This window comes from Colletotrichum lupini, chromosome 2, assembly GCF_023278565.1.
Source record: "Colletotrichum lupini chromosome 2, complete sequence".
In the NCBI taxonomy this organism is placed as follows: domain Eukaryota; kingdom Fungi; phylum Ascomycota; class Sordariomycetes; order Glomerellales; family Glomerellaceae; genus Colletotrichum; species Colletotrichum lupini.
In genome coordinates, this window is record NC_064675.1 from 3,657,944 (window position 1) to 3,680,535 (window position 22,592).

At 50.5% G+C, this 22,592-nt stretch overlaps 8 protein-coding genes across 8 annotated transcripts; 4 read left to right on the top strand and 4 right to left on the bottom strand.

Annotated features, from left to right (window-relative positions):
• Positions 1–990: 990 nt before the first annotated feature.
• CLUP02_03409 (uncharacterized protein) lies at positions 991–2,258 on the top strand (the record flags this gene model as incomplete). Its single annotated transcript, XM_049282431.1, has 2 exons — positions 991–1,593; positions 1,767–2,258. 2 exons carry the CDS (start codon positions 991–993, stop codon positions 2,256–2,258), a joined length of 1,095 nt encoding a protein of 364 aa, XP_049139574.1.
• A 1,165-nt stretch (positions 2,259–3,423) lies between these two features.
• CLUP02_03410 (uncharacterized protein) lies at positions 3,424–5,950 on the top strand (the record flags this gene model as incomplete). The annotated part of the gene is made up of 2 exons (XM_049282432.1): positions 3,424–3,715; positions 3,792–5,950. 2 exons carry the CDS (start codon positions 3,424–3,426, stop codon positions 5,948–5,950), a joined length of 2,451 nt encoding a protein of 816 aa, XP_049139575.1.
• Positions 5,951–6,627: 677 nt separating this feature from the next.
• On the bottom strand, positions 6,628–12,206 carry CLUP02_03411 (cytochrome P450; the record flags this gene model as incomplete). Its single annotated transcript, XM_049282433.1, has 18 exons — positions 6,628–6,915; positions 6,975–7,980; positions 8,295–8,542; positions 8,601–8,914; positions 9,032–9,118; positions 9,153–9,335; positions 9,386–9,452; positions 9,525–9,702; positions 9,808–9,851; positions 9,924–9,988; positions 10,122–10,146; positions 10,349–10,390; positions 10,481–10,637; positions 10,699–11,341; positions 11,402–11,531; positions 11,584–11,727; positions 11,792–11,822; positions 11,878–12,206. The coding sequence occupies 18 exons, from the start codon at positions 12,204–12,206 to the stop codon at positions 6,628–6,630; spliced, it is 3,981 nt and encodes a 1,326-aa protein (XP_049139576.1).
• Positions 12,207–12,795: 589 nt separating this feature from the next.
• Positions 12,796–14,642, bottom strand: CLUP02_03412 (uncharacterized protein; the record flags this gene model as incomplete). Its single annotated transcript, XM_049282434.1, has 7 exons — positions 12,796–13,013; positions 13,080–13,240; positions 13,292–13,425; positions 13,474–13,551; positions 13,667–13,937; positions 14,000–14,244; positions 14,298–14,642. 7 exons carry the CDS (start codon positions 14,640–14,642, stop codon positions 12,796–12,798), a joined length of 1,452 nt encoding a protein of 483 aa, XP_049139577.1.
• Positions 14,643–14,733: 91 nt separating this feature from the next.
• On the bottom strand, positions 14,734–15,136 carry CLUP02_03413 (uncharacterized protein; the record flags this gene model as incomplete). Its single annotated transcript, XM_049282435.1, has 2 exons — positions 14,734–14,893; positions 15,108–15,136. The coding sequence occupies 2 exons, from the start codon at positions 15,134–15,136 to the stop codon at positions 14,734–14,736; spliced, it is 189 nt and encodes a 62-aa protein (XP_049139578.1).
• Positions 15,137–15,241: 105 nt separating this feature from the next.
• Positions 15,242–18,524, top strand: CLUP02_03414 (HEAT repeat protein; the record flags this gene model as incomplete). Its single annotated transcript, XM_049282436.1, has 2 exons — positions 15,242–15,295; positions 15,345–18,524. 2 exons carry the CDS (start codon positions 15,242–15,244, stop codon positions 18,522–18,524), a joined length of 3,234 nt encoding a protein of 1,077 aa, XP_049139579.1.
• Positions 18,525–18,705: 181 nt separating this feature from the next.
• On the bottom strand, positions 18,706–19,110 carry CLUP02_03415 (uncharacterized protein; the record flags this gene model as incomplete). Its single annotated transcript, XM_049282437.1, has 1 exon — positions 18,706–19,110. A coding segment is annotated over one exon (405 nt), but the record flags the coding sequence as incomplete, so codon positions are not given.
• A 2,472-nt stretch (positions 19,111–21,582) lies between these two features.
• Positions 21,583–21,978, top strand: CLUP02_03416 (uncharacterized protein; the record flags this gene model as incomplete). The annotated part of the gene is made up of 1 exon (XM_049282438.1): positions 21,583–21,978. A coding segment is annotated over one exon (396 nt), but the record flags the coding sequence as incomplete, so codon positions are not given.
• Positions 21,979–22,592: the final 614 nt, after the last annotated feature.

The window sequence follows — 22,592 nt, forward strand, 5'->3', positions numbered from 1 at the left end:
CCTGCGTTTCTGTCTTTTTATATTGCCGTGAGGCTCACATTGATAATTAATGAACTGCGTTGTCGCATTGCATCCGCTATGTACCCGATATCAATTCCAAGGAAGATGCGGTCTTCTTTCAATATCAAGGCATGCAAAGGGCCAGATTCATCATCAGTGATTACCATCCCAAGCGCCATTCGAGATCAAGGACCTAGAAACCGCCTCTAGAGCGAACCTGTCGCAATCGATTGCTGCTTAAAACCCCACTCCCGACTGACTTCATCTTTCACTCCTACCACCACCTTCCTCGGACCCGAATCCTCAAGCAACATTATTGCAAACTATTCGAATCTTCCCGACTGCTCGTCTTCCAGGCAACGTCAACATGTGCGGATTTTGGCCTTTCTCGAAGGCACACTACGACAACGAGGATCCGCCACTTGTCTATCGCCTTGGCTGGGATGGCCAGAGATACGCTATAGATGTTGTAAGTAGAATGTCTCTTGGATACATTTTGCTTTCTTTACCCTCTCTTGCAATCCCAACCATTGCCGTTATTTCCCTCCGTTTTTCTAGTAAGCCCCCGGAAGATCATGCAATGACCTGCCCCCTTTTCTTGTCTTTCGGCCTCAGAGACAAAGAGCCGGCCAAGACATCACTGGAGCGGGTCATTGGTATACCAAAAGCTTCAAGCCGCAGTGGATCTTCATGCGGCTGGGTGAAGAGATCTGGCTGGGTTCTCGCCTTGGACCGCTCTTCAGATCTCTTCTCCTTCACATCTCTTTGATCAGCCTCATTTTCTATCAATTCACCCAAGACTGTGATGAGGTGAGAAGTCTCAGCTCATCAAAGCCCTCCATCGATAAAGGAGTCTCGTCTCCTGGCATTTGGTCTCTACCCCTGGATTTCCGAGTTTGATACACCAATCGAAACAAAAACGACCTCGATACTCTAGAAACAAGGATTCGGCGTCGAGTTCAATATATAATCGAGTCCAGCAAATCCGCCATGAAGTCTCCCAAGAGCAAGTCGGCTGCCAATACCACCGGCCCGCGGCAGGTGCGCTTCACGGAGGACCGCAGCAACCCAGGTGCCTCCTTCCCCGTTACCCAGGGAACCGACACCTCGACCGCTCCTGCCTTCAACACCCACGAAAGCGACGTGGGTGAAGACAGCGGTGTTTTCCTCCACACCTCAACCAATCCCTCTGCCTCAGTCAATCTTGGCCATCACTTTCCTCCCACACCCTTCGGTCAGGCTGCTCACCCACACCTCAACCCTTTCATACCCTCCACCTTGCACCCCGCCTACATCTCCGAGACCAACTCGTTCGCGCCTTTCGGTAAATTCAACCCGTACGGACTTACCGCGCCTCCCTACGTCAACATGGCCGACTACCAGAACGTCGCTCCGCCTACTAGTGGCCTTCACTTCCAGCCGCCGGTTCCCGACACCACCTACGGCCCCATGCAGCACGTTTACGTGCCTCGCTTCGACAACGGAATGCCTCCAGTCTATCACGTCGGTCTCCCTCATGCTCAGGCTCTGCCAGTGGTCACTTTTGTTGCCCCGAAGCCTACTCCAGTTCTGCTTGGCGCACCTCTTGTTGTTGTTCATTATTATGCAAGTCCCCAGCGCACATACGCTGCGATTGCTTCCTGAGCCGAGCGGCTTGTGTGATTCATCGGGCACCTGGATTTCTTTGCTTCATCTGGCCGCCTCATTTTCATCTCACTAAGCTCACCCAAGGTTTCGAGAAATAGTTTGCTGACTTGAGATTGTAGCAGTCCCCCGCCAACAACATCACCTACATTGGCCAGGCCCCCCCTCAGCCGCCCATCATCATGGCCCAACAGCCTGCTATGCACGCGGGCATGAGCATGCACCCTCCGATCATGCTTCAGGCTCCTCCCGCCGGTTTTAGTGGCCCTCCCATGTTCCAGGGTGCCCACATGGGTATGAATATGCCTCCCAACATGGGCGGAGGTGGAATGCCCGTCTTCCCAGGTAATACCAATCTTCCTCCGGACGTCACTGGATATGGCAAGACCGCTGGAGAGGTCGCCATGGAGCAGGCCCAGTTTGCCTATTCCAATGGTCTCTTCGAGCCCCAGGACTTCAAGCCTGCGGACGATGACCCATCCCGCTACTATCCCGTTCGAGAGGTTGATGGTAACTGGACCCAGCGCAATCGTTTCACTATTGACAACCTTGGCGATTGCCGTTGGTATGTCACCAACGAGGGCTACTTCTACGCCGTCCGTTTGCCCAACTGAAGTATTCCTTCATCATAGGTATTTCACCTCAATTAGAAGGAAACGAGATGAATTGCTAACGTTCCAAGCAGCGTCAACGGGCAGCGAGATGATTTGGAAGATCTTGGGGTGAATGATGAAACGGAGAAGATACCCTCGTGAGTATGCGAAAAGGAATGAGGAGGCCCCCATGTCTGATCATAGCAGATGATTCAACTTTCCGGCAACTTGCCCTTCAGACCCCTCTAATCCGTCATTGGCCCTCAGACCGTCAGGTAAGGCATGCAATCTATGGCAAAGCTACAACAACTGACAAGATATTAGGACGATCATTAGAGCAGATAATCTGTCTGCTTTAAGGATTTGTTCACGTCATTCGCCCAAGGACAATACGGATACCAGATTGGGCTGAATGGGATGAAAGGGAGAGGAGGATAAAGTCAATGGTTTCCTATGTCGACATGCCAGAGAATGCTCTCGCCCAGGCCGCCAAAGTTGCGGTTAAGGTCGAAATTGGAGGCAGCTTTCAATGCGTGGCTTGGACGTAGACCAATATTTCTATACCTGGGGTCGTTTGACGATGGCTCGGAAGAGGCTGGATGCCTCAACCTGAACCTAGGTAGATTGCGAACCCCATACAAGTGATTTCGAGACGACACATTTGCCTGATTATTTTGCATGCGTGAAAACTCAAAGCGATGCGAATGAGTGGGTTTATTTAGCTGTAAAGAAGCCTGTAAGGTATGATTGAGCGTGACAGGGAATTACTTCTCTCTGAATTTGAGATCATGATGTCCAAAGAGAATTGGAGCCTTTCTTTTTTGCCTACTATTATTTGTACTGATATTGGATGATTGACATGTGATTTACTTTCATAGTCCAGTAGTACTGGCTACCTAAGGTAGGTGATTTACTTTGGGCAGGTACAGAAGTCGGGCAGTTCCTTCCAATGCGGGCGAGGTAGTCACTCTGACCTGGCTTCACCTACCTTCGTACTCAGGATTCACCTCCTTTTGCATCCAATGAATCCATCAATGCAGAGATACCACTCCAATTCTGTGCTTTCCCTTCCTGAAAGTTCTCTGGAAAAAAACTAGTCGAAGGCGGATTCCGCAATATTCGTTGACGATCGGCATCCACAGTACAGAACCTCCCACTGACAGCATCTCGATAGTCAACCTCCACCATGACGCGTAACGCCCGCAGCTCTACTCTCTGCGAATGGGCCCTTGGCGTCAGCGTCGAGGAATACTGCAACTCTATTGAAAGGCGCAGACGCAAGAAGTCCAGCAGCAGGCAGCGGATCTGCGTCGAGATTTCCACCGACGACGAATCCGAGGAGGATACGGTCAAGATCACATACCCGCGCGCCAATCGCAGCAAGGACTCTCCGGGACCCGGCTCCAAGAAGGTCCGTTTTGAACAGGCCTCGTCAAAGCCTGCGCTGAAGGCTGTGGACGCAGAAGCTAAGTCCAAAGGTGAAACCAACATCCAGTGCGGGCATGAGTATCGAAATTCATCAGGAGAAGACGAAACTAACCACGGAGGAAGCAGACATGAAGAAATCGGAGAAGACAGATGACACATCCGAATCTGAGTCGGAAGCTAAGTCGAAGAAGAAGAAGAGAGGTGCCAAGGCAGCTATGAAGAAGGTAGTGGATTCTTCGTCCGAAAGTGAGACAGATGAGACTGAGGAGGAGACGCCGGCACCTCTCAAGAAGAAGAGACGAGAAAAGACGAAGGACAATGTCAAAAAGTCATCTAAGACGAAGGAAAGCGCCGTTCCAGCCGATACCGAGCCCAACAACGTCGGTCCTACAGTCAAGAAAGCCCGAAGCAAGAATGGAGGAGGGAAGACGAACGAGACCAAGAAAGTCGACAAGCCTCAGAAAGTAATGCCCAAGGCGGCGTTGTCTCCTCACCTACGCCGACCCAATCTCATAATGCCCATTCGCGCGGAGGTCATTCAAGTTGAGCATACCATTGAGGGCGTCGAAGATCCTCGACCCAACGCATTCCACGACCCTCAGCACGGCGTTGTCCGAGTCTATCATGGACCAGCCTACGGCAATCCTTACGGCTTGCTCTATCCTGCTCGCGATCCAAACAATGCTCCTTTGCCGATGGGCGTCCCCCATCCCCTGCAGAACCCCTATTTTTACGGTTTCGCCAATCCCTCAAACCCCGGAGACAACCACTTCAAGGGCCAGTCTCCCTGGGGCTCTATGCCCGTCACTTGTATGCCTGGAGGACCGCCAGTCATGGCAGCAGTCGACCCGATGCAGATGGGAATGCAGATGCCGCCGTGGTGGGGTCCCTCGTCTCCTAAAGGTCTTTCTCCAAAGGGATCTCCGAAGCATGTTATGTCGGGGGCCATTCCAGCAGACGCAGCATCGACGACAGGTGCCAAGAATAAGGAGCAAGGATGGGATACCAACGTTGGTCCTCAACAAACCAAGGCTGCTTCGCCTCTGGCAAAGGTAGCGAGTCCCAATAACGTGGCTCCTGCTTCTCCTATCAACATCAATTTGACGGTGAATCCAAATACACCATGGGCTGCATTTGCTAGCGACCTCAGCAAAAAGTCTACTCCTAACAAAAATGGATCGCAAAATGGAAGCAAAAATTCCTGGGGATCGAAGAAGAGCACAGACTGGCAGCCCCTGGGCAGTGGCCAGCATCCTGATCTTGCTTGGGGCAACACTCCCACAAAAAGCCAGGGAAGCAACAATTGGAGCAACAAGGGAAGTAACAAGGGAAGCAACTCGGGCTGGACGAAGATTGGGGATGCGAACAATGATTCTTGGGGAGCGACTGGAGGCAGTGGAAGCAATAGTGGGTGGAACACCACGAATACTGCCCAGGCCAATGATGCTTGGGGAACACCCGGCAACACTCAAAGCAACGATGCCCAGACAACTTCTGGTGGCGACGGCTGGACGGCGATGAATGGTAACACTTGGGACAATACCGACAATACGAATAAGGATGGATGGAGAACCTCCAATGACCAGTCAGCCGATGCCTGGGCTAAGTCTGGAGGCGACTACAGCAACAACTGGGGAACTGGATCGAATCATTCCAACTCGAAGAAGTCAAATAAAAGCCAAAATGGCAATGGAAGCAATCGAGGCACTAGCGGTCAAGCCAAGGCTGCTACGGACTGGGATGGCCAGGGAAACAATGTTGGCTACTCAGGATCGGAGCGTAAAGTGTCAAACAACTCGAACAAGTCTAGCAAGTCGAAGAAGACTTCACCACCGCCGCCCTCAACCAATGCTGGCTGGGACAACAACGCTGGGCCTTCGACCAACAGTCCCGTTGGTAACTCGTCCAACAAGGGCAACGGAAATGAGAAGAGCTCAAGGAATGCGTCCAAGGGCGATGCGTGGGCGACTGCCAGCAACTCGGCCTGGACTACATACAACAACGCTGGCCCAACGACCAACAATAGCCCCCACAATTCCCACTCGTCGAAGAAGAGCTCGGGAAGCAAGAGGGAAAAGACTGATCAATGGGTTTCGGCTGGCGGCGGTGCCGGATGGGGCCCCGAGACCACGAACGGCGAAGTCAACTACGGCCCGACGGCGACCGAGATGAGTAAGACTTCGAGCAGCAGCAAGAGTATGCCAGGCGCCTGGGATACCAACGTCCCTCCTTGGGGAGATCCGACTTTGGCGCAATCGACAGGCGGTGCGGCAGACCAATGGTAGAGGTGATTATGGCGAAGCCGAGCTCAGGGGGAGCTCTTGAATGATACCGCAGCAGTAGAAGCGAGAGGGTGGTCGGCTGGCGGGAGGTATTTGACAGCAGCTGGTAGATGTTTTTGGAACCGACAGATCTTGGTGATCTACATCTATTGGGGCGTTTTCCCCAACAAGGAGGTTGTGGACTTTGGCGAATGCATTATTTGACAATGACTTGGGAGGGGAAGGGGGGGAGTTTGCGGGTTGAAGAGACATTGAGTTTTACGAGCCTAGAGTGTTTTACCCGCACGGGAGGCGCGCGGGGCATTGCAGCTTTCACCCGAGTTCTACATCAGCTGGAGGACAAACAGCTTGGCACCAGAAATTGACGTAGATAGATCAAGAAACATTGGAACAAAGGTGCCGGTCAAAGAGTGAGAGTGGATGATTTGCCAATGGCTGCAGTCTACAAGATGTGTGCTACCTAAGTACCGACATCCCGTCCACCGACGAGAGATATTCCAGGTTAAGGGAAACGCTCAGTCGCCGAATGGAGATGGGAACCGAGGGGAAAGAAAACGAGCGGACTGTTCTGGCAACGCTGCCCAGAAAAGATATGCGAATTCAAAGTTAATATTGGGCACGAAAAGTCATTGACTCCGAAATGCCAATGACGTCTCCCAATTTCTCCGTCAGATGCGCATTTACTCGTCCTCCTCGCTAGACTCCTCCTCCGAGGCCTCCTCGAGCCACTTGATGAAGGGCTCGGCGGCCTTGCGGACCTTCTTGGAGGTGGCCAGGTCGGTGTACTTCTTGCTGGCCTTGGTACCCCACTTGACGGCGACCTCCTCGCTGAGGAGATCGTGGTTGTAGTACAACTGGAGGATCTTGACAACTTTGTCAAAGATGTCGGGGTGCTCCTTGGCGAGCTGGCCAATGAGGCGCTCAGTACCACCGAGGAGAGCCTTCTCGTGGCGCTCAGAGGTAACAAACTAGGAGATGAAGTGAGTCAAGGGGTCATGAGCCATTGGTCCAAACGATGTGAACATACCTGCTTCATCATGCCGGCGCGCTTGGGGATCTGGGCGAGAATGTTCTCGTCGAAGATGGTCTGCACCAGAACCAAAACGGAGCGGTGCTTGGTCTCGATACCAAGCTCCTTGGCCTTGACAAAGATGTCAATCGAGTCGACCTTGTCGACACTGCCCTTAGCAGTGGCCTCATCCTGGATCCAGGTGCCAAACTCGTCGTAGACGGTGCTGCCAGAGGCCTCGCCATCCTCGTCTTCGTCATCGCCCATGTTGAGCTTCTGCTTGAACTCGCCGGGGAGCTGAGCCTGACGGGCCTTGACGGCCTCCTCGCTCATGTCGACGGCCCACTCGTGCTCCTGGGTCTCAAACTGGTCAATCTCGGGAGCCTCCTTCTTCATCTTCTCCAACTCGTCATCACTACCAACATCCTGGTCGTCGGCGTCGTTGGAGCCGTTGTCGGATCCTTCTCCGCCGCTTCCGCTTCCCTGTCCGTTCTCCTTGGTACCGTTGGCCTTCGCGCGGCGGGCAGCCTTGCGCTCGGCCTTGTCCTTCTTGCCCTTCTTCGGCTGGTTCTTCAGGATATAACCGCTAAGCTTCAGACGGAGGTCGACCTCGGAACGCTGGCCACAGGCCTTGCAGTCGAGGAGGATGCGACCATCTTTGATGTTGACGTCGGTCTCGGGGTTCTTGCACTTCTTGCAGAGAACGAAACGGTTGATGAAGCCATCGAGGTGGTCTTGCAGCTTAGCGGCATTGTGGGAACCGTTGATAATCCAGCGGTCGTCGGCGGGGTCAACGTTGGTCTGGGCACCGAGCTCGAAGCCGAAGTACTTGATGACATAGGCACCGGGACGGGCGAGAGACTGAGCGACGCTGCTCAAGTTGACGACAACGGTCTTGATACCGTTGCCCTTGCCCTCAATCTTGGTGACGATCTTTTCCATCTTGTAGCGATAGAAAGCGTCCTTGACGTCGCGACGAACGTTGATGAGGGAAGCCATGATTGCGATATTGGTAGTAGGTGGACTGAAGAAGAGTCTTGAAAGAGTATTTTTGGTTTAGGAGGGTTGGTTGGATCTGGAGTTAAAAGGCTCGGGATGCGAAGCTGGTAGTGCTGTCGTTTGGACGGGCGGGTAGCATGAAGAAGCCGGAGGTCGTGATAGTATAGGATTGACTGATTGGCGAGGAAGCTGGTAGGGGAGCAAGAAGGCGGACTCAATGCTCAAGGGTTCTTTTGATGAACATAGGGTAAAGCGAGACTAGATCGTCTTTGCTGTCGAGAATTCATGAACTCCTCTGGGTTCGGAGATTTCAGCCAACGGAACTGATGTTGGGGCTACAAGGTTTCGCTATGCGAAATGATTGCAGCTTGGGGACGAAGTGTCTGAAGACGGTGGTATTGTCGTGCTGATACATAAACTGCTATGTGGCTTGTACCGCGTGAGGGTGGTGTTGTATGTTCAACTCTCGCGGAAGAAGACTCGGTGGTCGGGAACGCGGCGAGAGAGGATGCTACTGGCGATTGTTGACGAAACTGTGGTTGTTTATGGCGGGGTGTTGGGTGGTGGTGGTGGAAAGTGGCGACGTTCTCAGGAGAGAGAGGGGTGGAGGTGGGAAGAGGTTTTGTACGCTTTGGAAGATTTTACCGCGGAGGACGCGAGGATGCAGAGATGCCTAAGCAGGGCGGTGAACTGCGATTGCGAAAAGGTGGGTTTAAGATAATTGCGAGATGTGCTCGAATGGATCTCCGAGCGGAGGGTTTTGTGCGTTTTTTTCTTGTGGGTGGTGGGAAGAGGAGAAAACGGAGATGACTGGGCAGTGAGCGCAGAGTTTTGGAAAAGGCTGAGGTGGAGTCGGAGGGTGGTGGTGGTGGTGGCCTTCTTGGTGGTAGTACGGAGTAGAGGTGGCGGCGGCAGGACAGGAAGTTCGGAAACACATGAAAAGTCCCAGAAAGAAATGCCTAGAATGAAAATACAAATCCCTAGGAATAATAAAGTGGACCTCCCTTAGAGCGCTTGCCTACGAATTCATTGCCTCCTCAGCACCTCCTTCACTAAGGCGTCCCCCCAAAGGACACTCAAGGTTTGGGCGCTGGGGGCGGCGGGGAGTCTGGCGGGCCCTTGCCTCGTGCCTGTCAGAGTTGCGCCACCACTCAAAGAACCCCCTGGAGCCGTTCTGTCAGACATGGACCTCAGAACAAGCAGCGAGCCTTAAATCCGAGTTTGAGGTTGTCGTTCGCTCGTTCGCCTGCCCCGCGGCACCACCGGGCCAGTCCAGTGTCCAGGATGTAACACGCAGCTGGGCCGCCAGTTCCACTTGCTGCCTTGCATGTTTCCTGACCTTTCTTTGAACTTTGGCCTCGATTTTTTTTTGTTGCTGTGCTATGTGTCGTCCCACATCATGGCACCCAAAGTAGGCATTTGGATATTACAAGGCATCGAGACAACAGCGACCCCAATTATCTTGCCTTCTCTTCCTCTCTCTGTGCTCTTTACACCCTCAAGAGTGTTTCATACTCGTTTGTTTCTCTCATGATTATTTCAACACCTCCTGCCTTCATCAGGCAATACTTGAGACAGCGAAGGGGTGGGAAAGCCTAAAGGCCTGGCGCCGTTTCCTGGTTCCATTGGCATTTTAAAGGGGGAAACCCGCGACAGCTCCGCGCCGGGCACGGGCCAATCAACGGTCTTTCCCGCTTTTCGAGAAAGCGCAATTCGCACCGCAATTGTGCGGGAAAGGTCAAGGAAGCTTTCCAAAGGATCCGGGGCAGCACGCAGCAGCGCAAGCAGAGGGACGGGCAACATAAAACTAAAAATAAGCGACAAAAAAGAATACCTAGCCGAGTAGGCACACCTAACATGGGTTTTAGGAATTCCCCGTTTCGCCATCAGGTGGATCTAGTCTCTGCAGCATGCAGCCTACCGTTCGCCATTGCTTTTGCTCGCTCGCCTCGCCTAACGCCGGCTCACAAAGCCGAGCCAGTCGTTGCCATGCAAGTCATCACTCGACTTGCAGTTTGCCTTGGCCAAGCAAGCTATGGATGGATGTATTCAAAAAGCAGGGCAGTTGGCAGCGGAAAGCCTGGCTTGTCCACGTATGCAGTAAATGTGTGTGGTCCCAGTGAACTCCCAAGCAAGACCACACAGGGACGCTACACAACGACGTACATTCACGAATCACCACGAAATCTTTCTGGCACGATGTGACTTGGTATTGGCCCTCTAGAGTCTAGGTCTATAGGGACCATGCCTACCCAACCACATTTGCTAAGCTGTCTCGTTTATCGAGGCACGTTATTTTTTTTTTTTTACTGATTCAGCATTCCTGCCCCAGAACTCAGATGCCACAAACGCTACCTACCCGTGCTTCAGTACCGGAATGATCAAACACTCACAGAAACGCCCAGACGCGATGTGCCAACAATGCCGTCCATACCCTTCGCGCCAAATGCAACACACACTATGCAACCTTTGAAATCCTCCCGTTCCTCCCATCGAGAACCCCATCATTCCCGCTTCTCGCCAACGGGAACAAACTGCAGCAAACACTTTTGCCCTAGGGGTCGCGAGGAGATGAGCTGGTCCGACATGGCCATCGACTCTTCCGCCATTGACGTCTCAGGAAGCGTCGTGTAACGGGTGTAAATATCCGTCAACAGAGTCTTCATCTCGGCGAGCGCCAGACTTGGTGGTGCTTTGTTAGCAGATGGGATCTCATTGTGGATGGATTATGGGGGTTACTCACTGCTTGCCAACACATCCCCGGCCTCCGTTGGCAAACGCAAACATGAGCCGCTTCCTCTCAGCGTCACCCGTTGGCTCCATCCACCGATCAGGGTTGAACAAGTCTGGCTCCGGGAACACTTCCTCGTTGATGCGGTGAATGGAATACGCCTGGCAGCTGACTGTAGTCTTCCCCGGGATGGCATATTCGTCAATCACCCGCCCGCCCTGGGGCACATAACGCGGCAGGGACATCGGGATAGCTGGGAAGCACCGCAACCCTTCCTGCACAATGGCATCGAGCAACGGCAACTTGTCGAACGCGACCCCCGGGTTCTCCCTCAGCTCGCGTCGCAGCGTCTCCTGAAAACGCAGCGACCGCGGCTGCGAGAGCTCCCACATGAGGAAGCACAGCCCGTCGCCCGTCGTGTCGATGCCTGCCGCCATGTGGTCGAGGCACTCGCCCGCCACGTCGAGCTGGTCCAGTCCCTGGCCCGCCTTGTCGTGGAGCCGGCTCAGGAGCGTGAAGGCCGCCGGGTCGGGCTTTTTGCTGGACTCGATGACAAATGTGTCGGCGAGGGGCGTCTCGCGGGGCTTGGCGAAGAAGTACAGGAATCGAGAGAGGAGCTTGTGCAGCGCGGGACTATAGTGCTGAACAAGGCGGTCTGTGTTATCGTCAGTCTACCTTAGGTACATTCAGCAGGCATGTTGGGCTGTGTACTCACTTTGCAGGCTGTCGTCAGCAGCAACCTGGTGCATCATTTCCTCGTCCGCCTCGTCCTCGAGGCAATTACTGCCGTACGGATGGAAAAGGTGATGTGTGACGCAATCACAGGCGTATGAGTGAAGACTCATCTGCAAACGCAGTCAGGCAACCGTCCAGAGAGTTGAAACGGGGTCTACGTACGAATATGTCGTGGCTCTTGCCAACGGACTTCTCGCACAACTTGATAAACTTTTGTGACCTCTCCTGAATTCCGCCTAGAGGTACAGGTCGCAGGACGTTACTGTTTGCGTAGCGGTCCGCAATTATTCTCTTGCGCTTCGCATGCTAGAACAGATGTTGTAAGTTGCTATTCTACCCCAGACTGGAGTTTCATGCGGGGGGGGTTTACATCTTCCTTGTTCAACGTTGTGAACATAGTCCTAGTACTGTAAGCTTTCTGCTTTTACCCAACCAACATGAGATTGCCTTCCATACCTTCGTCCATAGACTTTGAACAAGTCATAAAACTCCGTCTTGTCATAACCGCTGCCTCCAGAGCAGTAAATTTCTTTGACGGCTTCGTACGATGTAAATGAGACCTCGTCTGGTGCGACTCGGACAACCGGTCCATATTGCTGGTGGAGCGCATGGATGTACTTCGTCCTGGTTGCTTGTAGTTCATGCCATTTCAGAATGAGGGAAGTGAAGGCGGATATCCTCGGGCCGGGAACTTTCCACAACGGGGACAGGACGCAGCGAATGACATACGTCAAAGCTAGGACAGAGAATGCTGCTCCCAAAAAGACGGGAGAAAGGAGTAACATGTCGCAGGCCTTTGACTATTACACCATGATACGTACGTAGTTGTTCTGAAAAGTGACAAAATGAGTCAAAGGTTCGGGGCGTAAGGTAGGTCTCTCGAATCATGGGCGACGCCGGTTCCTCTTATCAGCTCCGTTCCGGGCCCCGATAGCGTTGGTCAATCAGAGGGTTTCGATTCGTAAATGACCAGTCAAGCGCCGGCGCCGATAGGGTGCTTTAGCCCGAGAACGGGGCGGTCTGGCAAGCACAACCTACTGAGGGACCCCAAATGAGACGTGAGGGGCAGGGCGTCAACACTGATTACCCCTCCACAACTCGACAACCTGTGAGGAAAGGCTCGATATGGATGCGTCGGGAAAGGACTTCATAAGGTATTCTCGTGAAGCAGGAATTCGGTACGGTATCAGATATTTGATTTTCAACTCATGTTTTTCTACGCCATCACCGCCGCCGTCCAACATCACCTCGTGAGACGCACAACGCCTCGCCAATCGCCACCTCGTACTAATACACCCGGTTCAAAACTCGCCCACCAAGCAAACCTCGAAGCAAGACTCAAAAAAGTGCAGGTAAACTCCCCTCCTCCATCTCTTACAGCTCTCCCTTAGTGCCCTGCTTCGACTTGTCATTCGAATTGCCCCCAAACAAGCCGGTCAACCAAGACATACCGGGAATCGACACAGTGCCTGCCGGGGGGTACTCCTTGCCGTTGACGGTGACCTTGGGCGTGCAGGTGCACCACTGTTCCTCGGGGACGCTGCTCAGCGCCGACGGGATGTGTTGGCCGCAGCCGCGCCAGGTTGCCTTTGCTATTGGATATTTTTAGTTTTCATGAAACTACACGGAATGTTACGAGACTGGGGTTGTCGTCTTACAGCAAGTCGAGCAGGTGACTCCGAAGCACATTGTGGATGAAAGTAAAGGTGTTGGTGGAAGGGAGATGTCGGTGCGGGTATCAAGTTCAAAGGGTCGACAGTATGTTGTGTACGAGTTGATGCGAACGAAGCTGGAAGTCAAGATGGTGTTTTGAGATAGTCTTTTTGAATGTTGACCAATGTGATAAGGGCTGGTCTAGCTACGAGCTCACCTGGGATTAAGTATTCGCGGTGTCCGTGATAGCATAATCCACCCACTTGGGGTCGGCGACCTGCATTGAGCATCGTCACGGGCGCAGTGACCCCGATGAAGTGGGTCTCGGAGGGGTATCGCCGACCTCGCTCCCTATTCCGGGGAAGTGGGGTGCTGTCAATGGAACTCGGGCTTGCTCACATAAGGCACTTTGGAAGCTTCCGACCGAGCTGAGACCGGTATTTCTTTAGTCATCTCGTGTAACACGTTCGAACCAATCTCGGGAATGTTGCTCGTTAAATGTATTTGGCCATGAGTGAAGACAAATATCCCCTCTCAACTAAGCTAAGGTATGCTGAGGCTCATGCGGTCCGTCCCGAGTCTGACTTCATACTTGCTGGATGAACTGAGCCACACGTTCTGCAAGCCACTGCTGGGATTCCGGGTTCTTCACAGTGTGGCTTGCTCCGGGAATCAAGCCAGACAGCTCGTGGACATTGGAGTTTGTCTTCTTCCACAGGTCGATCAAAGCTTGCTTATCGATTTTGGCTGGCACGAACTCATCCTCTGCAGAGTGTAGCACCATGACGGGCTGCTGGAAACGATTCCAGACCTCGGAGACGAACGACTCTTTGAGGTCGGAGGAGAAGTAATCATCGTCGCCCCTGTGATGAGTATCAGTATTTCATTCACCTCACCCCGGAGATGGAGTATCATAGCTACTTACCCCTTAGCCGCCAGAGAGTGCCAACGGTAGGCCGTCATAGGTGTCGAGAAAAAGCTTGGTACTAGATCTTTGGGCATCGCTTCGGCCTCCTTTCCAGTGGAAATCAGCCCCTCGGCGTGCTCTAGGCTCTTCTTCAACCAGTCAGGTTTGACAAAGTCTTCAATAGACTCCCGGTCAGATGCAGGACCTTGCATGATGAAGCCATCGACAGGGTCCTCCTTGTGCTTGGTATACTCCATACAGTCCTACCAAGGTTAGTTGGGTCCTGTAAATGTTCGAGGCTACTACAACGGTATACCTGGCATCCAGTTGAGTGGCCCATAAGGACAATCTTTTTCTTTCCGATACCTCGGAGATACCTCACCAGCGCCGAGATATCCTCAACATCGTTCTTCAAGCTCGAAAAGCCGTAGCCAGAAAAGGAGCTCCTCATCCGAATCTCAAACACAGACCAGTCTTGTGCCGCTGTCTCAAGATGCTTGGCTATGGCCTTGGTGTAGCCAACAGTATGAGGTCCATCTGCGAGGCCTCCTATGAAGAGAAGGGCGTTTGATGCTCCAGATGGGCCGATCTCATAAGCGCTAGAGTGAGAGGTTCGGGAATCGAAAGGATGCACCGTGCAAGAGAAAGGAGCCGGGGCCATGGCGAGTTACTGAGGCCCTTTCGGACAAAAACAGGCTGTTCGTCAAGATTCGGTCGTAGTTTCAGCGGAAGGCTCCTTTCGTGACTGCTGATCAGAAATTCAGAGAGTCTTGCGATGTTGTTGCTTCCTCACATGAATTATTGAAATTGACGTAACCTAGTGGAGGGGGAAGCGCTCTGGTGGGGGCTGCTCTGATGTGCTGTTGCGGGGCTGCCAGCTTCCCTTTTAGCGAGCCAAAACCACCAAAGGCCCTGAATAATCGGCTGTTAGTGGGGCTCATCACCGAGGGACGTCGAAAGGAAGCCACCCGATTGGGCCTACTTTAGGAAGGTATGTACTTCGTACCGTCAATCTTTCCCAGGATAGGTAGTCATCTCAGGCAGGCGTTTCCTTCGTCAAAGTTGGGTTGCGAAGTGAACGACAGAGCCTCCACATTCAACTACCAGTAAACACGCGAATCCTCACCACTCTCTCTTCAATATCACGCCAGTCATATTCTCGAAAACCGAGACGAAAGGCTTTTCTAGATCAGATACGTCTCCGCCGTTAAGTTACGCGCCGCTGGAGGCTGGCGTGGAATACCTGCCCTCTGCCTCGTAATGGCGACCACTCCCGCCACTGCAAACCCAGCCCGGAATGAGTTCTTTCAGCAGGTTCGTATACCTTGGGACGTATAGATCATATGCTGACCAATTCGATCAGCTCAAACCATGCTGTGTCTCAATTAGTCAGCTAGCAATCCGACAACAAGGAGATTCGTCCTCCTTCAAACGACTCTCCGAGTTGACTGACGAGTTGTACCACATTCTCAACGACCAAGTCAATAGAGATGCCAACGTTCTGGATTCAAAGCTTGCCGACTACGTCTTTTTCCCGCTCTCTCATGTCTTCCGCAGTCACGATCAATACCCCAAGCGCCTAATCGAGCTCGCCATCAAGTGCCTTACCGTTATCATTATTCACGGCTGGAAGTCCAACATCTCGCCCCAGATCTTGCAGCAGCTCCTGATACTTCTCACTTTCATCGTTGGAGGAGTACCTGGCCGCGGGAGAGAGCACAATGTGCCCGAGGAAACCGAGCTTGAATCGCTTAGAGCATTAACTGCCTTGCTTACTGTGGCTGGAACGTCCAGCACAGCAGCAACAGCTCTGACCGAGGAGAGATTGGTGCCAACTCTGGGCCATACCATCACGGTAATTCTGGGATGCGTAGCGGATGGAAGAACGTCAGCTATTCAGCTCGAAGCTCTGCGTATCCTGAACTGCTTCTACACGAGCATCAAGGACCATGCCGCACTTGCGTCGTTCATTCCGGGCATCGTCTCTAGCCTGACAAAACTTCTTTCCAAACCCCAGGGAGAGAAGACGCGCGTCTTGGTCGGTTCCATACAGTCGTTGGGACTGGTGCTAGTAAAAGTTCTTGGCGATGTCAGGACCCGGAGCATCATCGCAAGACTGAACTCAGATACTCCACCGGAGGCCGAACAAGGGGGTGTACTGAGCCTATCATGGCTCAACGCGACAAAATCACAGATCAAGCTGGCTTTGGCAACAGTCTTGAAACTCCGAATAAGCGATAATACAGACGTACGCGAGGCGCTGCTGGCATTCTGTCTTGGACTTCTCGACGAATGTCACACCTCCCTGGAAAATTGCTCTTCCGTACTGGTGGAGACAGCCATGGTCATCTCACCAACACATCCAACGACGTCTTTGACCGGTACAAGTCTACAAGATTTGGCCATCATATATCCTGAACTTGGCGAGACCGTGAAGGTCACATGTTACAATTGGATCACCAGCTTGCCCAGGATCATGCAGTCTGCCGACGAAAGCAAGAAACAGGCCGCCGTCCAGAATTTGATGAAGGGTATGGCTCTTGTCAGTAGCCTTCAGTTGGATTCTTCACTATTGGACGAGTCAATAGCGGCGGCTCTAAGGGACAGTGTCACATCTCTCATAACCGGAGCGAAGCCTAGCAAGATCCTGGATGAAACAACGCCGGACGCTTCATGGTACAACCAAGATATTGTGAGAATAGGAGACACTCCAAAACAATATTCAAATGTGCTGTTGGGCGAGGAGAGTCAGACTGGAACAAGGTCAGCTATGATTGACTTGCTTTCCAACGTCGGGCCAGCCTCGCAGCAGACCAGGCTTGCTGCCGAAATGCTGGATCACGCCAGGGACTCGTCAGGCGATTCTCAGATAGCCTCTTTCTGGCTGAGCTTTGAACTCCTCAAGACCGCCTTTTCTCGTTCCAACGAGCTCGACGATCTCCTGGACTTCTCTTCACTGGGTTCTGGGGGCGAGTGTTCCGAATCCACCTTTCAGGAATTGTATGCATTCGCCGTCGTTTTGCTCGACTCACACTCTGAGCTGGCCGAGATCGACTGGAGGCTAGAGGCCACAGCACTTGAAGTAACCGCCTTCGCAGCATCTCGATCAGGCGAAGCCTTCAGACCAGAACTCATTGACGTGCTATATCCTACAACAGCCTTCCTTGGCTCTGCGAGCTCACAACTAAGAGAGCATGCAATCACGACCTTGAACGTTCTTGCTGTATCGTGTGGGTACACGAGCGTCTCCGAATTAATCATCGAGAACGTCGACTATATGATCAACTCTGTTTCGCTGCGGCTCAACACGTTCGATATATCGCCGGCGTCCACGAAGGTGTTGGTGATGATCACTCGCCTAACCGGGTCGCGACTGCTGCCGTACCTCGACGACGTTGTGGCCTCCATTTTCGCAGCCTTAGACAACTACCATGGGTACCCGGTATTTGTTGAAAGTCTGTTTGCAGTGCTCAAGGAGGTTGTAGAACAAGGCGTGAAGTCTGACAGACTTCTTCTGGAGGGCCGACAAAATGGACCAGAGAGTCACAAGAAGGCTGCCGGCAGTCATGTCACAATTGACGACATTGTCAATTTATTGAAGAGACGACGGGAAAGAGAGACTGAAGCCTTGATCGACGATGTGACCGACGAAACTAACAACAATCATCCTCAAGAGCCTTGGGGTGCGCAGGACCAAAAACCCAAAGACGGCGGGGAAGAAGGAATTGACGAAGTCGCTGCGAACAACCAAGTCGAAAAGGAGAAACCACCCAAGACACCAACGTATACCCTACTGGAGAAGATCGCCGGCTTGACACAGCACTATCTTACTTCACCCAGCCCTACGCTGCGAAAGTCGTTGCTCGACCTACTGGCCACCGTATCTCCAGCTCTTTCAGGCGACGAAGACTCTTTTTTGCCGCTGATCAATGCTGTATGGCCGGTGGTGATCACCCGAATCTACGACGAGGAGGCGTTTGTGACCATTTCAGCCTGCGATGCCCTCTGTGCGCTCTCCGCCACCGCCGGAGACTTTCTAGCCTCCAGAATCAAGACAGAGTGGTGGGACGGGCTGGGAAAGTGGTGTCGAAAGAAAAAGCTAGAGGCTATCCAGTCTCGAGGTAAGGGCAGTACGCACCGAGAGAGTACCAGGCCAGGCCAGGCCGCCGGGACTACGAGTCAGGGAATCGTCATTCCCGTCATGACAGGAAGCGATCGGTTAAGCTATCAATCTGCAGAGATAACGAAAGGCTCGGTATCAGGCGGCTTGGGCAAATTCGCTCAATCTGCACAGATCTGGGATTCCGTGATTCGCATGTTGACAGCTATCGCTTCACATGTTCGCCTTGACGCCGAGATATTCGACGAAGTGCTGGATCTGTTGAGCGAAGCACTTAGCCAGAACGTTGAAGCACGTCGCGCCTTGGAAGCTGTCAATGGTGATGCAGTCTGGCTAGCCATGTACCAGCAGGGACAGGTAAAGGCCCCAAGTCTACCCAGACTAAACGGCGTGACTTTTGCATCCTTGACGACGCTGAGCTGAAGCTCGCCTCGCATGCATCTCAGCCCTCACGACGGGTAGCTACGGATACGCAGAAAGCTCTAGCCTCCAAGTTGTGAATCGTTCGATGGGAGCTGCAAGATCACATGGTAGCAACTATTATTCAACCACCGCCAATAGGAACACAACCGCAGGCTTGGTGGAAGCTAGAAGTGCGCTAGAATCATTTTGGTCTACAGAAAGTCCAGATTGGCCCCGGGATGGCTTCTACTGCATGACAACGATCACAGGTCGGGGCTGGAGCTGAAGATGTGACAGCTCTGAGCTGCATGGCACCACGGGAAGCATGTTCGGGCGACCTTGGCGACCTTGGCGCCTCAGGACCAGGACGCCCGATAGCTGCACAGAGAACGCGTAGTAGATTGCCGTCTGACGCGGGGTTGCGCACCATTCCCATCTTCTCGGCGAGTCCGGCCACTGCGACAACAGGGGGCAGAGCTGATAACACTCTGAATGGATCCGTGATCCGACATGATAGGAAGCAGAGACGGATGAGCGAGATACGAGCGCTTTGCTCGATGATTACAGCGCTCAGGTGCCGCCAACCGTGATTAACGAGCGAAACAACACACCTTCACAATAACTACATACCTAGACACTTTCTCACCAAAGGTGCTAAATTTGCGCAAAGATCAAGTGTTCCATAAGACCCCACCCCACACAACGGATCACCCAATTTAGACGATTTTCTAGACTTCGACTTTTCGACCTCATGACTACGAATTCGATTATTAGTAGCACAACGCTACTAAATTTGAAATTCTAAATATATACTAGCAAATTGAGCTTCTTTTATACTAATTATAAGCATTAGAACTACGATCGGGCGCTACGGGTAAGCCTTAGCCTCCCTCTTTACCCTTATAATAGCCTTAATTCGTACGAATCGCTTATTTAAATCTTATTATACTTTTACCCTCGTAATTAGCTTATATAATTATACTTAAGCTTTTAGTAACTTAATAACTAATTAAGTATTAACTAGGGCTATGTTTTAAGCGTTTAATTACTTATTTATTTTATTAAATATTAATTTATAAATAATAGAATCGTAATTAACCTCGCCCTTACCTCGTACTTAGAGCTTCTGGTACTTCTTAAGGTCTCTTAACTTTTTAAAAAATAACAATATTATAATTTTAAAATATTTTAAGAACTTTAAAAAATAAGGGCTTTTATAATAGCGCTCGTAGAACGTTTATAGGCTATACTATAATAATAAATTTACTAAATAGGGGCTACTATATATTAATAAAATATAGCCCTATTACTTTTTAATTAGTATATATATTTTATTTTATAAGTACTTATACTCGGGCTTAGAAATAATAATAAAAAAAGTTCTACTTTTTAATTAGTACTAAGTTAAACTAGAGGCCGTAATTTATAAGCTTATTATAATAATATATTTTAAAGAGTAAGAATACTAAGATATTTAGGGATTAAGTAATATAATTAGAATATAATAATAAATAATATAAGTAAATACCCTTAAAGTAATATTATTATACAAAATTATTAAAGACGTGACTATTATGCTTATTAATTATAAGTAAATACTTAGATCGGAGTTTCTAGGCCTCTATTTCTATTTACGGAATAAATATTTTAATTAGCTATTCTAGCTTAATTATATTTAAAATCTATTTATTTATAAAGGATATAAAGCTTTACGAGGTATAATCTAATATTTTTATAAATAATTACTATTATTATATAATCTATTTTTTAAAAATAACTAATAGCGAGAGGTACTAGCTATTTATAAAAATATATTTAAGTATAGAGGTCTAAATACGTTCCCTTAGCGTTTAGATATAAATAAATCTCTTTTTAAATTTACTTAGTATTAAATAGTCCTTATTACTCCTTTTTATTAAACCCGTCTCGTTTATATTTTAATAAAAGGATATTAGGATTTTATAAATATTTAAAAATATTAAGATCTTTTAAAAAGCTTATATAACGTTAATAATAATAAACTTAATATATTTAGAATTTATATAACGGGCCCGTAGTATTAAGAACGTAGGATTTTTATATAAAAATCTATTTATTTACTTCTTTTTAAATAAGTATTAGTTACTATTTTATTAAAAAATATATATTATAAACTCTCTAACTTAAGTATAAATTAAAATAAACCTTAATTAGTTTTATAAAATTATTTAGTAAGTAAGGGATTATTCTTAGTATTTATTAAGTTTTTAATAATCCTCTTTTAACTTCTTAACTATTATAATACCTCGTAATTAGTTTAAGAGGGTAGTATAGGGGATTCCCTAGTCTATAATAGCTTTTTAAATCAACTTACTAAAGCCGATATCGTATTACGCGTTTTTAACGTATTCTTCTATATAATTAAGCATAGTAAATCTATTAGTAATTTTAGTATAATTTTTGCGATTTTTTTCGATGATTTATTACTTATATATTATAATAGTAGTAGTGTTAAAGGAGGGAAAAAATCGTCTAAATGGGGTGATCTGTCGTAGGGGGTGATCCGTCGTGTGGGGTGGGGTCTTAGCCCTTGTTTCAATTCGGGACGAAGGGGGGCCACGCGAACATGACTTCCGGGGGGATGCCTGGAGGTGTCTGCAGAGAGCGAAATGAGGACGTCTACCCCAGATCCCCACGGACACTCGATTTACACTACGCAGTATGGGCAGAGTACTCCGTAACCGAGAGGCAATTGACGGTTCGGTGACAAAATGACACATTCCTCTTCAGGAAGAAGGCATCATCCTTCGCGGGAACGGTCCTACCAGATGCAGTATCGGTTACCTGCACCAAGGCTAGAAACCGCACGCTTCACCGGATCGTCTGGACGCGATTTCGAGCAAAAGTGCTGCAGGAGAATGGGGGCGGGGCGATGGAGAGGAAGTGCGGGTGGTAAGAAACTAAGACTAATTAATTACCAAGACTCCAAGAGATGCCCTCAAATGCTTGGCCTCAAGCCGGCCAATGATATCTCCAAGTTCAGTTGCCGTCAAAGCTTGATTTGTCTCGGCGTCCAAGGGACCAAGAACCTCAGGCGACGATCACCTCGATTTCCATCCTGTCGGATCACTTCTTGCCACCTCTTCACATTGGAAGGGCTGCCCATCTCATCGCGATAACACATATTGTATGCTGTCAATTGTTATTTGAGATTGCGACGGACACGAGCATTGCGATTACTAGTTGCGCTGGTCCCGAGTCAGATCATGGCGCCATACCCGTTCGCATCGGGGGGACGCTACGCCTCACCTGCTTGCTATCCAATGAACAGGGGCTTTTGGTCAGTCATCTGGCCCCCGGGTCTAAATGGGACAGTCTTCTAGAACAAAATGAGCCTGACGACAGGAATGCGGCAATTATTTGCCAGATAGTGGCGGCGCCATGCAACCTTTTACTCGGTCGTTCGTCTGTTGGCGTACGAAGATCGCGTGCCTAGGACTTTACCACTCTCCAACAGAGATACTCTTCGCACTTCTTCGGACTGTCTAACTACTTGTTGTCTAGAGGCCGAAGCCAATAGCACTGCCGTTTTGAAGCCACGACGACGGCAGTCGCTGTACTCGAAGTCTATTGAATAATGCCACTGACTATTTGGAACGCCAAAGGAGCGCCAACAAGATGACAGCTAGGCACGACAAAAGATCCAGGAACGAAAAGCCGAATATACAGAAGCAAAGCTTGCTGAAGCATGCCACCCTTAAGCCTGAAGCCTTGGGCTTGGAGCTCTCATATACCTTGATGACAACCTTTTGCTTACCTTCCTTATCTGTACCAGTACAATTCGCACCCAGCTTATCACAGGTGCAGGGGTATGGAACAAGGGATGGCTGGTCTCAGGAAGCTGGGGAGGCCCGCCGGGGGTATGATTGACCCTAGAGTATCGCCGAGGAAGCCAAGATATCAAACTCGCTTGAGCCAATCACGACGACCACTATCTACTCGACCTCACTTACCAATTGGTGTAAGCTTCGCCCGAAAACCAGGCTAACACGAATGGGCTTACCCTTGTCGAGCAATACGCATGCCGTGCCGGGTGACAATGGGACCACC